We start from the raw sequence: 16,459 nt of genomic DNA, 5'->3' as shown, positions 1-16,459 counted from the left end.
TCAGGTTACTATAATCAATTTTAAAATCTCATTGGAAAAAATAGAGATGGAAAATATAATGAGAATCAGGCTCTTTAATTTTTGCTTTATTTTGCGATGCTTAAATTGAGTTCTGAGACGTTTTGGAGGGCTACTTTGCTCTCTCAAATTATATTAAACGAGTAAGAGCACTCGATGCAAACACAAGAATGAAAGTGTAGAGCTCATGAAGAAGAATACGTAGTGCTGAAGCTTTATGCAAGTTGAGTTGTCAAAATCAGAGAGACTTTGAATACCAAACAAAGCGTCCTATTAGCAGGGATGTTTATCTCTAGCGAGAGAACACGTCTCCATCAGATTCCTAATTCCTTGCGAAGCAATAAGCATGCTATCTTATATTGTTTAAAGGAGAACATGTGTTATCGCACAAAACTTTTTATTTCTTTCTTTCATGCCATAAAAAAAAAACTTTTGAAAATTTCCCCTGAACTAAATTAGAAAAATTCATGAGGATGCCAATTAACTTATGCTAATTGAGGCAATGATGAACTCATTGGTGAATATAAAGCGGGTTACTAACTTAATTACAATGAAGATTAAAGTCTAAGCATTAGCGCCACTCCTTGGCATCCAAAGTTGAAGACATCCTTGGACGGCTAGGCATGACACGTGGGATTGGATTCGTTTGTTCACTTTTATTATGTCACATCCAAAAGAAAAATGACTATGTATTGCTTTAATTTAAACTTGTATAATTTTACCTATCAACAAGATTTCTTATTATTAACAGTAAGACGGGTTGAGATAGATGAAGACAAAGAGTGTACTAGTTGACTGTGAGTGGCGTTACTACTGTCGTGAAATGAGAAACAATATGTGATCACAAGTACATTGGAGATTACAAGAAAACATGGGCGGGTATGGATGAGAACAGTGTGAGTTTCACCTTAACCTTCACAGTAGTTTGGTCGGTCCCAAAGACCTATTCCTTTCCATCTTTTAATTATTCGAGGGTGAGAAAGTGCAACTTTCTTTTTTGGACCATTTTTCTATTTCAATTTTGACCATTAATTAATTCTACAATCAACCCTTTTTTCCCTTGTGAGTTTAAACCCACCCACTCTACCGGCACATTTTGGTAACGCATCAACACCTTACACCGCCCACACAAAAAATTAAAGTAATGGTTTGGCTTCCCTTTTCCTTATAAAATTATTAGGAGTAAAATGATAGTAACACATTTTTTAATAATTTTTACAAGAAATGTGTTTAAAATAATATCATATTAAAATTCCTTAATCTATTATTATAAACAAAATTTAAACACAGTTTCTCAAGTACTTTTAATATTATTTTTAATTAAATTAAATTTTATTTCGATAATTTATAATAACATTAAATGTTTCCATTTTATTTAAATATAACTGAATTTTAATTAAAAATATAAAATACCCTATATATTCGTCTTTTTATTATATATCCATCTATCATTAACTTTTTCACTATTTTCTTTATGGGTTATATATGCTTGTAACTATGATCGCTTTGATGAATGGCTTAACTTTGTCAGGAAAAGGGGCTATGTTGATCCTTTTATCTTGTGGTATCCTTTTTTACGAAACCCGAAGTTGTCCTTCGGAAGGTCACAACTATGATGAATACAGTAAGTGACAATCTTCTTATATTTTGGGGTTGTGGATAATGTTGCTTATAATGACTCATTAAGATGCAAGTACATTACATAAAAATTATAGAGGATTATGCACATCTTGAGCAAACTCGTTTACTTAGCCTTTCATTGGTGATGATATCGTAATTTGAATTTGAATTCGAATTCAGACTCTTCTATTAAAAGGAAATGTTATAGTTTTATTATGATTTCTCGTTGGCATTGTTAGTTTGTCGTGACATTGAAATTGAGAGAGTTTCTCTTTATTTTAAAAAACTAAACAAAATACCAACCGGATTGTAATAATGTTGACACGTTTGTCTTCTTTCTATCATTTTAATTTTAAACAAACATCAAAATCATAGTCACAGTCGTGAATTAGCAACAATTTTAGATAGAAGAATACGATTTCAAACATCTCATTCTTGTTTTTATTTAAGGTAAAAATATCCGAACAAAGCAAAAGATTAACACAGGTCGGCGTACATTATATTCGAATATTGAGCATTGCTTTGTAAAAAATGAAAGTGCATGTGCTTCCGATGTATGATGTGGCTGGCCAACTTCAGAGTTGACAGCATGAAATAGCACATTTTTGCAGCAGAATGTGATGTGAACCTCTCACAAAGAGAATTCACGAATATAATCATATATATTGTGGGCAGCACTGGGCTCACTTAACATGTGAAAGTCATAAAGAAAAAGCAATAGCACATAACTTTACCCTTTCAATAATAACTGTAACTACAAGTTTTCTTAGATTTATTAGTGTTTCAGATTAATTATAATCCAAAATCAATTACCTTTAGGAGTGATCATAATGCAACAATTCTAAACAGGCCCCATATGCGTAAGATATTATGTATTTCCGCTTTGAATTTTAACAGATCTGCCCCCACCACCCCAAGAAAAAAATGAGTAGCAATCATCTGAAGCATAGTCATTAAGGTTAACGAGTTCTTCCCTAATCAGTTTAGTTATATTTTTATCTCTTTAGTTGAAATATTTGCAATACTTGCTATCTTAATTTTGTTTAGTTAATTAAGTATATTTATTTTTTAAATTATACAAATTTAGTCTCTTTATTAAATTTCTTCTACTTAAAACACTTAAATGCTCGTATTTTACTCAGAATCTTGACAAGGAAAATTAATTAGATTATTTTATTTTTCAGAATGCACCATTTTCAACATCAAATTTAAGTATTATATATTCTTCAAATCCTAATCCCACATTTGTAAAGTTTGAGAAATCTTGTCGAAATTTCAGTAAGTTTTTACTTTTAAATATTGAAAATTATTTTTTATGATAATTTTATCATAAATTTCTAAAACATTTATGTAACATTTGTGGTTAGTAATTATTATACTGCATGGCTAATGCATACGCCACGCGCTTAGGTGCCAAATGGTTGTATTAAGGGTCCGATTGAGCGGGTCACTCGCTGGTTGACGCAGTAGCACGTTGCCGGTTGAAAGTTCGCCACGTGGAAAAATATCAAGGCTCACTCCAGTTAGAAGGCCGTCCGATCTTGTCTTTCTCTCCATCAATGACCTATGACTGTCGGTAAAGTGGGTCCCTTTTGAAACGCTCTCGTGGGCCTTCCCGAACCTAATCGATTTGGTTCCGAACGACCAATTTGAATTTTTTGAACGTTAAGGGGATGCTCTTGACTCTTTCTTTGCCCAATTTACAACTATGCCCTCGCCCTTTAATGCACTTAACAGCTTTTATTTTAAATTTAATAATATTTCAATTGAAATATACTGACTGTCTTTTAATCATAAAATTATTAATTTTAAAAAATCATGTATATAGTTATTAATTTATTTGCTTCCTATAAATCACAAATGCTACAAATTATGCAAATTTTTTTCACCCTAAAATAATAATTATACATGTTTTTTATGCTTTTTTTTTACATTAAAATGATGCGTTAACCTTATCTAGAATTTTTGTCTCCAATGTGATTAATGATATTTATATATATTCTATAATATATTTATTAACATCTTAAAAATATATCGTTATGTATTCATTTTTTTTAATCTTCATAATGTTTACTTTTTTTCGTTTTTTGTTTTTATTTTTCATCATTAATTTGTTTATTTTATTTTTTGAAATTTCACTAGCTCCTTATTTATTTATGTTTAAAATTTTTAATTTTCACTTTAACTGACACGTGTAAAAAATTAGATTGGTACGGTTATTTATCTGGTCAAATTATAAAAAAGTTTTAGATATATCTAGTTGTATCCTAGTTGTTAGCTCTTTGAAATATAAATACTACATTCATAATACAATATATAAGATTTAGTTATAATACAAATTTTTTTCTCAACTAAATTTGACGTCATATATTTTTTAAAATTATAATTAGTTAAAATATACATTTAATTCATATATTCAGACATTTATAAATGAATCTATATATTTAAAATATTATATTTTAATTATTGTATAAATATTTTGTTATGTTTTTATCCATTTTATGATTAACGACGTTTGAACGACATATATTGAAATGTAATAAAAGAGTGAGTAAAATTAAAATATGTAATTTAATCTTAAAGTTATTTCCTGGAAACTTAAAACTGAGCGGAAACATAATTGGCTTAATGAGATGGGCACAAACAATTGATGCTGAGTTGTTGCACTGCGTTTTCACTATCTTGGTTTTAATTTCATCATTATCATTTGAAGGCTGGGGAGAACTGTTTTCCAACAACCATTGCACTAACTGAAAGAGAACGTTTACCAAATAGTGTGGTTGCATGCCCCATTCGTTTTCAAGTTACTGCTACATTATGGATTATTTCATTACCATAAACCTTCTCAACTTCCTCAACCCACTGTTGTTGCTACGTGGCCTTGTGCTTATAGTTCATTTGTTCTTTAGATTAATTAACAACACCACCATCTAATCCATACAAAATCATCATCATCTTATTCTTAACACTAGACAAATCATGCTTAATTATCCTCTCGAGTCAACTCAATCAGTTAAGTTAAAATGTGTTATGAGTGAGTTTTTTCAATCATATAATCCTTTTTTTTTCAATGCATTTCTCTCTCTCTCTTTATAGGGATGTTTTCAAATATTGTCAAAATACTTTTTAATTCAATAAATGAACTTATTTAATATAATTCAATTTTCAATTAAAAAAGATTATTTTAAACTTTTAACCAATCTATGAATTATTTTTGTCGAACACGCTCTTTAGTAAATATGGCGTTTTTACGATTCTTGACGAAGCAGACAAATCCAACCACCCCAACCTCTCTTTTTTGACCCCAAAAGAGGGTTTTTGTTCCGTTAAGTTAGGAACCGGCGGCACTTCATTTTTCTTTTTCTCGATTATTCTATTTTGTTTTACTTTATTTCTCACACGGTAGCACATTACATAGAATAGAATAAGCAAATGATCATCTAAGCGATTGTGATATATATTAAGAAACAGTGATCATGTCATAACTCTTAAATTATACACTTCAATTTTTTTATTAGTAAAAGGTTACGTCGACAACCAATATATCAAGACATGATCATCCCCTAAACAATTGTACGTAATACATTTTTTTCCTCAATTTTATTACTTTAATATTAGAAAATGAATACTGTATGTAACATATCTATATATATATTTTCAACTATTTTTACCTTCTTTTATACATATATATCTTAACAATATATCTCAAAATTAAAAGAAATAATTTTTTATTATCTCATATTGATGTTCAAAAATATTTTCCTCTCTTTTTTCTTAAGGCTGAAAACTTGGAATTAAATAGAAAAAAAAATAATATGGCAAGTCTTGGTGTGACTAAGTTGGTGGGGGGAAATGAGGACACAGGTTCATGAGTCTTAATGGAACAGTAAAAACGGAGCACTAATAATAATGACCTAAAATAAAAGCAGAATCATTAACGGGCTAATGGTTGGCCTAGCCACTTGACAATTACCAAAATCAAAGCATCATCTAAATTATTGATATTTTAGTGTAACTAAAATTGATTATTCCTTTAATTGGTTAAACAACATCATTAAAGATTGCTTCAGATAAATCATTGCATGCGCTTGTAGCCGAAAATATAAATCATTCGATTTCCTTTTGAGAAATTATTGTTAAAGTTTTGTAACATTAACTTTTAATATTGAAAAGCCATTTCTTTTTTTTACTAAAGAGTATATATGTTATATTAAAATTATAAAAATATAATAAGAATTTAAATTAAGTTTTAAAATTTAAAATTACTGGGCACGTTAATTAACTTATAAAATTATTTCAACTTAACTTATAATATAAAAATTGAATTATTTTTAGAATTAAATATTCAGATAAAGAATTTTTTTCATTCATTAAAATTTTAGTTGATTAAAACATAGTTAACTCTAGTGGACGATACTCGTAGTGCAAACAAGTAAAAAATAATCTGAAATTAACATTTTTTAAAAATCTTATTAATAAATATTTTTAGAGCATTATTTAAGTACTTTACACTAATTTTTTATATTGAGTTACATTAAAATTCGTATTAAGATACGATATTTTTGCTTTGAAATTACTTCTTCACTGACCTAGTACAAAGTTACTAAAACAAGCCTGAGCCTAGAAGATCCAACCCATTCTATTTGCATACGATCCTAAAATCCAACCATAATATCCCTTTTTAAGGCATACTAGTATCCAACATAAATCACCAATCCACATTCAACAGATGTTTTTTTTCCTTGGTTGGTGAGGAGAAGAAAAAGAAGAAGTGGGGTGAAGCGCACGCTCCTTGAAAGGAAGTGAGGCTTGGGAGACAAACCCAAGGGAAAACATAAATCTTAATTTTAGTGAATGGAAGAGGGAGGTGTGGGACTAGGTTCGGAGTTGAGGTGGGGGAAAGAGAAAAGAGTGGTGAGTATAAAGTGAGTTTTGATACTGAAAGAGAACTAATGAACTACCTGTAGTGCTGTTGTACGAGTACCACTTTGTATTTGTTGTAGGGAGAAAAAGAGAAAAGCTAGATAAAGGTAATGAAGAATGTGTGTGTGCGTACAACTAACAAGGAAAGAAATCTCAACAACACTCAATACCATCATCCCCCGTAATATCTCATATAAAACCATAGCACGCTTTTAAAATCTTGTTATTTTCTGTCTTCCTCATCTCAGATTCTTTGTTTTTCTCTCTGCAAATTCAGCTTTCTCGTCCTCCTTCATCTGATGGATCAGATTGTGCAATGTCGATGAGCTTGGTCTCTGGTGAGGAATATTGGTTTGGTCACTTTCTGGTGCTCCTGTTATGGCGGCAGAGGCGGCATTGTTCTTTTCTGTTGCATCGGTGGTGGAGGATGTGCTTCAACAGCACGGTCCTCCACTCAAGGATCTTGATTTGGAATCTAGGAAAGCCGAAGAAGCTGGTATTTTCCCATTATTTTTTCTGGGTTTCCATCAAAATTCAGTTTTTGAATTGCAGATAATAATAATACTAATATGTGAACATTCATCTTTTTATGTGAAACTGAAAGTTTCTATTGATCATCTCTTTTTGTCTATGGTGGTTGCTTTTACTGAAATTTGATGAGTTTCAATTCGTTCTCAAAGAAAAGCTGTCTGGATTTTGCATCAGCATCCTGAACTAGAAAATTTTTTACCATGCAGCATCGAGAAGATATGAAGCTGCAGGGTGGTTGAGAAAAATGGTTGGTGTAGTTGCAGCTAAAGATTTACCAGCTGAGCCCTCTGAGGAAGAGTTTAGGCTTGGTTTGAGAAGTGGGATTATTCTGTGTAATGTTATTAACAAAGTTCAATCCGGAGCAGTACCCAAGGTGGGCTAGATCATAGTGTAATGTAATTTACTCAGTTTTTTGTTATTATTATTATTGTTGTTGTTGTTGCTGTTGTTTACAATGTGTTCTTCTTTTAAGGTGGTTGAGAGTCCTGTTGATTCTGCATTGATCCCTGATGGAGCACCATTAACTGCATATCAGTATTTCGAAAACGTGAGGAATTTCCTTGTGGCTGTCCAAGAAATTGGACTTCCTACCTTTGAGGCATCTGATCTGGAACAAGTATGTAAATAAAGCATTATATACATATTATACTTTTTATTTAATTAATGAATTTGTATCATGGTGGATTCAATTGTTAATAACACCAGAAAATCTGTTGACACTTCAAATTTGCGGAGTCTGGAAGTTTAATAATGTATTGTACTTGGCTCCGAAATTTTAGGGAGGAAAATCATCTAGGATTGTGAATTGCGTCTTGGCTCTGAAATCCTATAGTGAATGGAAAATGACTGGGGCAAATGGTGCGTGGAAATTTGGTGGAAATCTCAAACCTACTATCGCTGCAAAGTCGTTTGTGAGAAAAAATTCGGAGCCATTTACTAATTCCTTGTCAAGGACTTCATCGGCTAATGAAAAATCTCTAACTGCTCTTAATTCTGACGTTGAATGTAATAAAATGGTAGGTAAGCTTGGTTTTTGGCATTTATACCTGCTCTGGATTTGTATAGTTGAACAGAAAGAATAACTAATGAAATTTTATATTTCTACTATACTTGCAGTCTGGTTCACATTCTTTGAGTATGCTTGTTCGTGCAATTCTATCAGATAAGAAGCCAGAGGAAGTTCCAACGGTATGGGAATATCATCACAACTTTATTAATCAAATAAGGCCTTATAGATTATAACTTGAGATTCTTTGCCTCTACTATGATAACTTTTGAAAATTATAACATTGTCATGAAAGACTACTATAATGATAGTACTAGTTGTTCTTAAGTAAATATTTTTCTTCTTCTACATTGGAACAGTTGGTTGAATCTGTTTTGAACAAAGTTGTAGAGGAGTTTGAGCATCGAATTGCTAGCCAAGGTGAACAGGTATGAAAGTTTTCACCTTCTAGTCGTAGTAATGTCATTAATTTTGGCCGGTCATATTATGAGCTATTTACCTCATTCCTAGAGAATACTTGTCCTTACTTAAGTTGATTTTGGTCATAAGCTGTTCTTATTTTTTTTTTCCCTTTACCATGTAACTTCCCAGACAAAAATAACTTCGGGTGATCCTGTTTCTCAAAGCAACGGGTCTGTATCAAAGATTTCTATTGCAGATAGAAAGGTAACATGTCTCGTGTTTAATATATTTCAGGACATTGATGATACTTGAAAATGCAGGAATTCTTATAGTCATCTAATTTGTGATTAGGTGGAGCATAAGATTTATATGGTAACAAAGAAAGAGGATTACATTCATAAAAATCGAGTTGCTGATGAGGAATCACAAAGCCAACTTATGAAGAAGCAAATGCTCTTTGACCAGCAGCAAAGAGAAATTCAAGTAGAGAACCTGAGATAATGTTTACCATGTTTCATCTTTGCAACTTTTTACCACGTTAGTTAAATTCCTTCCCTTATGTTATTGTAGGAACTAAAGCATACTCTTCACAGCACAAAAGCTGGTATGCAGTTCATGCAAGTGAAATTTCATGAGGAGTTTTCCAATCTTGGTAATTTGTGGTTAATTCATTTTAATTTTTCACTCTATTCTTCTCCTGTTCATTGTGGGGGATGAGATGCCGCATCTTATGTAACATTTTTAATTTTTCTTTGTAGGTGTGCACATTCATGGCTTAGCTCATGCTGCTTCCGGATATCATAGAGTTCTTGAAGAAAATCGCAAATTATACAATCAAGTCCAGGATCTTAAGGGTAATAAATATATCTGGTTGTTGCTTTTAGTTCAGGCCTTTATGCCTTTATATATTTTTTAATCCCAAAATTGAATTAAGGTGGGTAAATTTGCTTGAACAGGAAGTATTAGGGTGTACTGTCGAGTAAGACCCTTCTTTTCTGGACAGTCAAACCATTTGAGCACAGTGGAAAATATAGAAGATGGCACTATCACAGTTAGTATTCCTTCAAAAAATGGGAAGGGACACAGATCCTTTAATTTCAACAAAGTCTTTGGACCATCTGCAACACAAGGTTGGTTTGTTTTTGGTTTCAATTATCTCCAGGATTTATATTTTTTAGTGTGATTAAAAATTTCTCTCGTGTTGCAGCTGAGGTCTTCTTAGATATGCAGCCACTCATTAGATCTGTTCTTGATGGTTATAATGTTTGCATATTTGCATATGGCCAAACAGGATCAGGAAAAACTTACACTATGGTAGGATACATTTGAATTATTCTCTTTAAAAGGAAAAGTTAAAAATCCTTGAAATTTTAAATGAAATTTTGCTGATTTATGTTTTTTATATGCAGAGTGGACCAAAAGAGATCACAGAGAAAAGCCAAGGTGTAAATTACAGGGCTCTAAGCGACTTGTTTCTTATAGCTGACCAAAGAAAAGACATTTTCCACTATGACGTTTCTGTTCAAATGATTGAAATTTATAATGAGCAAGTCAGGGATCTATTGGTCACTGATGGAACAAACAAAAGATATCCTTTTGCCAGTTATTTTATTCTCGTTTGGAGAAGACTATATTTTAGGTCTTATATAACCTCAAAAGTTATAGAACATACATAGCACTGATAAATGAAAACAAGATTTAATCATGATGCTTGCCTTAACACATTGATACATTAGAAATTCGTAGTAGTTCTCACAAAGGGCTCAGTGTGCCAGATGCAAGCCTAGTTCCTGTATCATCAACTTGTGATGTTATTGAACTAATGAACCTTGGCCAAAGGAACCGTGCAGTTGGAGCAACAGCCCTTAATGACCGCAGTAGTAGATCTCATAGGTATGTCATATTCATTTTCCTTTTATCCAATGTTGTTTATGTGATGATATTTCTTGGACACAGTTAACCATATATCAATTTGGCAGTTGCTTGACTGTTCATGTTCAAGGAAGAGATTTGGCATCTGGAACCATTCTTCGTGGATGCATGCATTTGGTTGACTTGGCAGGAAGTGAGAGGGTAGATAAATCTGAGGCCACAGGTGATAGACTAAAAGAAGCACAGCATATTAACAAATCGCTTTCAGCTTTGGGAGATGTCATTGCTTCCCTTGCTCAGAAAAACTCTCATGTTCCTTATAGAAATAGTAAACTCACACAGTTACTCCAAGATTCACTTGGTAAGGTTTAAGAACTTGGTTTGCCAGCTATATTATTTTCTCTCATTGAGTTGTACAATTCTTTTGAATTCTGATAATGTTTGTTGGGTTTGTTTCAGGAGGACAGGCTAAGACATTGATGTTTGTTCACATAAGTCCAGAGAGTGATGCTATTGGAGAAACAATTAGTACCTTAAAGTTTGCTGAAAGAGTTGCTACAGTTGAACTTGGTGCTGCTCGAGTAAACAAAGATGGTGCAGATGTTAAAGAGCTCAAAGAACAGGTTGATAGTTAAATCTTAGTAATTTGTTTATCTTTTCAATTATATCTAACTATTGAATTGTGTTTCAGATTGCTAGCCTTAAGGCAGCTCTAACAAGAAAGGAAGGAGAATCAGAACATTCTTTATCCAGCAGCTCCGGAAAATACAGGACTAGGGCTAGTGAGCTATCACCTTATCATATAAACCAGCGTGATGCAGACACTGGTGATCAGCTTGGATGCAGGCGACCAATGGTTGATGTTGGCAACATAGCGGTATGTATTTATACTTCATTTCCTCATGGTTTTCTTATGTTGATAAAGAATTTTAATTTTTTAAAGTGATTTGGTGTATACTAAAACAGAAATACCCTTAAATTTTGTGTATTGAGAATTTATTTAGAAAATTTTGATCTGAAGCGTTGTTATGATGTTGAGCAAACACATGGTTACTGCTAATTCAATGGGATCCTCAAAATACAGTCTTGTGTACTCAACTCCTAACTTTGGTTAGGAACAAACACGTTTAACCATCAAAAGTTGTGTGCCAAGCCATGCAAATTTTGTTTGGTTATTAACTTATTACAATTCCATGTTGAAACACACATGGAATTTGAACTACACATGTTGCAGCTTCAGAGTAATACCACATTGAGGCACAAAACTGAGAGCTTTGATTTTGATGAGATATCAACAAATTCACCACCATGGCCCCCAGTGAATAGTCTTGGACAAAACTATGGAGAGGATGACAAAGAAACTGGTTCTGGAGAATGGGTTGATAAGGTCATGGTAAACAGACAAGACGTAAACAAAACCGAGAATCTCTTGGGCTGTTGGCAAGCAAGCAATGGGAACTTATCTGAGACATTTTATCAGAAATACCTCCAAGATTCTTCCAAAATGTACTCAGAACAATCCTATAATGTGTTCATGGGAAGCAACCACTTTAACATTGCTGGATCAGATGACATGGATGAGCTTGATGCTGCAACCAGTGATTCCTCGGAACCTGACTTACTTTGGCAGTTTAATCATTCCAAACTCACCAGCGTCACCAATGGAATTGGATCAAAGGCTATCAAATCCATCACAAAGGCAGCAAAAAGTCCAGAGTTGAGGTAATGAAAAGAATGTTATTCTAGTAAAATGTTTCTTTTATATAGTATACATGCTCTACTAAAGTCTATATCATTTTTTTTATCTACTTTCTATTGGATGTTAATAATTTTATCGTTAATTTTCCAGCAAGAATGGTGTTCATTCTTCTCTTGGTCCTTCACCTTCATTGAAACAATCAAATGGTGTCTCAAATCGAACAGGAAGGCATCCAGCTCCCGTTGACGTGAAACGTAAAACTGGGAGTAGAAAGTAAATGTGTAATTGAAAACGAAAAAGAGTGATTTTTTTATTTTTTTCAATTTTTTAGATTGAGGAGAGAGAACGTTTGTTATAATTTTCTATTTTCGGTTTGTAATTTTTGTAATTTGTAATCACACAGATAATGGAGCAATAATGCCTGTTGCTTGCTTTGTATCATGACATTCTTTTATTTTACTCTAGATTTTAGGGGATGTAAAAATTTGAAACACCTAACACTGCAATCATTTTTCATTTGCACAAATAAATTTTCTTTCCTCCAATAAATCCCCTCCATTTCTTTCGTTAAGCGTTTTTTGTTATTTAATAAATCTCATTTTTCTCTGTAGCACTAAATCAATTGATGCTATTCTCTCTTTTGGATCATGGAAAAATAAATAAAATGCATACCTTTTCTTTATAATGAACTAAAGTCCTAAGAAGAAAAGTTTTAATAGAATAAAAGCAGATGCTTAATTTTAAACTTTTCACATTCTAGAGAAAGATGTGGTGAAGGTTGAATTCGATTACAGATAATTAAAATCAACTTTATCGACTACGTTAATTGACACGTTTTATTAAAAGAACGACTTTCCTATTTGACCTTATCACTATGTTCAAAGTAGGCCAGTCTTTGGCATACGAAGAAAAAATATAATGGAATGATTTGTTGTATTCTATTGTTAAATTATTTTCCTGGAAATTATATATAGAAAATAAAACAGTAAAAATTTAATGTAGTTTCAGCTTTGTTTTAAATCCGTTTATGAAATGCTGTTTTTTATGGCTTTCAGACTGACAAGAGGAGAGGGACTGGTCAAAGTACTAGTATTTTTAAATATTGTGGCCCAAAATTCTATTTTTCGCCCAAATATTACAGTTTTCGCCCAAAATGCTGTTTGTTATTATTCGGTTCTTGGGATTGCCAAACATTCCACCGACGACGAAATCCGATGTGCCTATCGTAAGATGGCTCTGGTATTCCCACGTATTCCTTGGACTCAAACAAAATATACTATAATATAATTTACTATCATTATTATTATTTAGCTGAGTTCTGAAGTTTTCAATATGTGTTTGCTCCTCTTGGATTACAAAGAAGTGGCATCCTGATAGGTGGATCAAGGAACCGAAGCTTGCATTAGAAGCTAAAAAGCGGTTTCAACGCGTTCAAGAGGCTTATTCAGGTGCTTTACGTGAACAAATTAAGCTAATGTAAGTGTAATATAATTTGTTTATGATGAGGTTGGGATTGATTTTCTCTGCTTTACTTTGTAAATGTAGTTTTGTCCAATAAAGGGAAGAGAAGGATATACGACGCTGGCTTCTTTGGTCTCATTGGAGAGGACGACGATGGGGTGAGTTTCTCTGATGTTTTGGTGTATTAATTATTTATTAACTATGACATAAGATTGGGTCTCTGAATTTTGGAATTGTGAATTGTAGGAATTTGTTGATTTTATGCAAGAAATGATTTTAATGATGCAGAAAGTGAGACCCAAGGTACTGCATATCAATAATAAACTCATGAAAAGAGTTTTGCCTTGTTGATTTCATTTTCGGATATAACGGTTATAAATTATGAATATATTTTGGATATTGATTATTATAGGATGAGAAAGGCATGATGGAGGATCTTCAGGGATTGCTAATTGATATGATGATGGCAGATAATGAAGGGATGAATAACGAGTCTGGGTTAAGCTGGGGTTCTTCTCAATGTTCTCGGAAAAAGACACGAATCTTATGATTCCCGTGTTACAATTCAATTGATTATTTTGATGATGATCTTTTATCAATCTTCACTATACATAATTGACAATTATTCCCGTTGTTAAATTTCTCACCGTTCATGCGCACACCAATTGTCAATATCTCATAATTTCGTCGAATATATATGGGGTGTCTATATAGACCACTTCTTTGGAAAAATAAAAACAAAATTAAAAGTGGACGGAACCGTAAACGTGTGATAAATAATACCAATTTTATTTTTCTTTTCTGATCAAATTATGATGGAAAAAGTGCACGAACTCGTGTAATACGAAAACAAATTATTAATTGACTATCGTTGATTTTGTTAAAAAAAAAATTATTGTTTTAATATTTATCCAATAATCTATAAACACGTAGATTCGTGTCGCATTTTAAAGGATCATTTCGTGTTATAAAGCATTGCTCAATTATGATATCAATATCGGTTTCTTGATGAATATGGTAACCGCTGGAAGACAAATTTACAACTATTAGAGTTTAATGCAAGCAAATAAATGAGGCTGGCTATTAATGGCAATCGTATGACCTGTTATTTAGTAATATAAAATAAGTAGGATGTTTTTTTTTTTTTAATTAAAGTAAATTTAAATATTTATTTAGCCTCGATATTTTAATGAATTTTTATTTTTGTTTTTTAAATACTTTTTGTTTTAATTTTATATTTTAGCAACTTATTATTTTCTATATTTTACTTATCTTAGTCAACCAAAAATTAATATTTGATAAGCTTTTAGTGGGTCACATTAGTAACAAGGATTAAAAACAAAAATTTACTAAGATATAAGAACGAAAAATATATTTAAGTTATTAAAGTATAAATTAATAAATTTATTATTATTGAAATTCATCTTTAAATTGAATAAATTGATTATAATTATGAAAATTTATATATTTAAGTAAAATTATATAAATTATCATATGACTTATATTTATATAAAAATGTTTGTTGTAATTAGTTATATTTTTTACCATACTATATTATATTTTCAAAATATAGACATGAGCTTGTTATTAATTTCTTACAAACGTGACGCTTTTCCATAAACTATCAATCAATTGTAAAATAAATTGATCCTTCGTTATATTTAAACTATTTTGGTTACCGGTAAGTTTGGGGCAGACTTAATGCATGGAAAGCTTCTTCTTTGTTGAGAAACTCTAGAAGAATCCAAAAGACAGGTAGAAATTGAGAGAATAAGCGAATTTGAAATTAATAGAATGAGAAATGTGCTAAATTTAACTAATCATATAGCTAATGCCACAACCGCCTTAACTTCATAAATATCATCTTTCCATGGCGCGTGGATTATATCAATCAGCACCTTTCCTAGTTTTGGACGCTTCTGATACGTGTTCATGATTAAGACTGATGAATCTTGTAGGGACTTTATATGGGCATCTTGTGAAAATGAAAGGACAATTCATCATATCAATTGGCTTGATGTTTGCAGGCTTGAATCTGTGGGGGCCTTAGGCTTTGTCAGCTTCAATCAACCTTTCTTAGGAGTAGCAGGGTTTACAACATCGTTGAGATTTTTAAGAATGAATCATTAGCAAATCACATACATAGACTATACATTAATTAGTTGGTCTCTTTATATAACAACGCCCCGTTGTGTTTTTCTAAAAGAGCTTATTTGTATACTAACGCAATCAACATTAATAATTGTTTAAAGTAACAAGGGATTAGTTATTGCTCGACTCATAGCATATAAGGATCTCTTTTTATCCTAGAAAATCCTTACAGTTACAAGATCTTTTCAAAAGAATCATAGTACTATACATTTGTTAATGTAAATGAGGAAAGTAACGAATCGCTTGTAGATTTGATGACGATGATCACCATGTTTTGCATGCCAATTGCTGCTTAGTGGTGGTTCCATTAGATGGTACGTAAGAAAGTTGAAGTGATGTAAGTAGCAGCTTGGGGTTCCCCAGCTCCAGGTGGAGTGGGACAATGAACAACCATTGATGGAATTGGTGGCCACTCGCAATACACCAGACTAATCTAGTTAAGAATAGTTGTCTAGCAACTGGGAAAAGCACAAGAATCAAGACCACACTAAGCTAACATTTGGACAAGAACTTTTCAACCTTGCTCACCAAAAGATAGCTACTAATATTCCTGTCCTCAAATTTTAAACCAATTAGTTTAAGATTGGCTATGCATGCCATGACAAGAAAACATCATAGAATTCAAAGCTAACAAAATTTCATCACAATGCTTGCTTCTGCTATATCAAGCAAGTCAACATAAACAATCATATATTGAGAAGTAAAGAGAATACTGTCAGCTTTATCAAAACCAATACACTGTACCCCAGTGTCAATTCATTGACAAGAAATCAAGG

At 32.1% G+C, this 16,459-nt stretch overlaps 2 protein-coding genes across 4 annotated transcripts; both read left to right on the top strand.

The window, feature by feature from the left end:
* Positions 1 to 6,624: 6,624 nt before the first annotated feature.
* LOC113861365 (kinesin-like protein KIN-14I) lies at positions 6,625 to 12,503 on the top strand. 2 transcript variants are annotated; one of them, XM_027494144.1, is made up of 20 exons: positions 6,625 to 6,668; positions 6,839 to 7,057; positions 7,299 to 7,465; positions 7,565 to 7,708; positions 7,872 to 8,108; positions 8,209 to 8,280; positions 8,458 to 8,526; positions 8,690 to 8,764; positions 8,852 to 8,983; positions 9,071 to 9,152; positions 9,259 to 9,354; positions 9,457 to 9,630; positions 9,708 to 9,814; positions 9,910 to 10,088; positions 10,232 to 10,393; positions 10,480 to 10,733; positions 10,832 to 10,995; positions 11,064 to 11,249; positions 11,607 to 12,094; positions 12,222 to 12,503. In XM_027494144.1, the coding sequence occupies exons 2-20, from the start codon at positions 6,940 to 6,942 to the stop codon at positions 12,346 to 12,348; spliced, it is 3,033 nt and encodes a 1,010-aa protein (XP_027349945.1). In that variant the 5' UTR covers positions 6,625 to 6,668; positions 6,839 to 6,939; the 3' UTR covers positions 12,349 to 12,503. The 2 variants fall into 2 exon arrangements, with proteins under 2 accessions (XP_027349945.1, XP_027349944.1); XM_027494143.1 differs by lacking the exon at positions 6,625 to 6,668 and having other exon boundaries at positions 6,715 to 7,057.
* Positions 12,504 to 13,227: 724 nt separating this feature from the next.
* Positions 13,228 to 14,169, top strand: LOC113863712 (chaperone protein DnaJ-like). Of its 2 annotated transcripts, none has more exons than XM_027497388.1 (5): positions 13,228 to 13,310; positions 13,432 to 13,519; positions 13,617 to 13,690; positions 13,779 to 13,835; positions 13,945 to 14,169. In XM_027497388.1, the coding sequence occupies exons 1-5, from the start codon at positions 13,302 to 13,304 to the stop codon at positions 14,080 to 14,082; spliced, it is 366 nt and encodes a 121-aa protein (XP_027353189.1). In that variant the 5' UTR covers positions 13,228 to 13,301; the 3' UTR covers positions 14,083 to 14,169. The 2 variants fall into 2 exon arrangements, with proteins under 2 accessions (XP_027353189.1, XP_027353188.1); XM_027497387.1 differs by having other exon boundaries at positions 13,230 to 13,310; positions 13,423 to 13,519.
* The last annotated feature ends 2,290 nt before the right edge of the window (positions 14,170 to 16,459 follow it).

This window comes from Abrus precatorius, unplaced genomic scaffold (assembly GCF_003935025.1).
Source record: "Abrus precatorius isolate BTA unplaced genomic scaffold, Abrus_2018 Scaffold3, whole genome shotgun sequence".
In the NCBI taxonomy this organism is placed as follows: Eukaryota; Viridiplantae; Streptophyta; class Magnoliopsida; order Fabales; family Fabaceae; genus Abrus; species Abrus precatorius.
The sequence above is the reverse complement of the archived record's forward strand: the minus strand, read 5'-3'. Positions and strand labels throughout refer to the sequence as shown.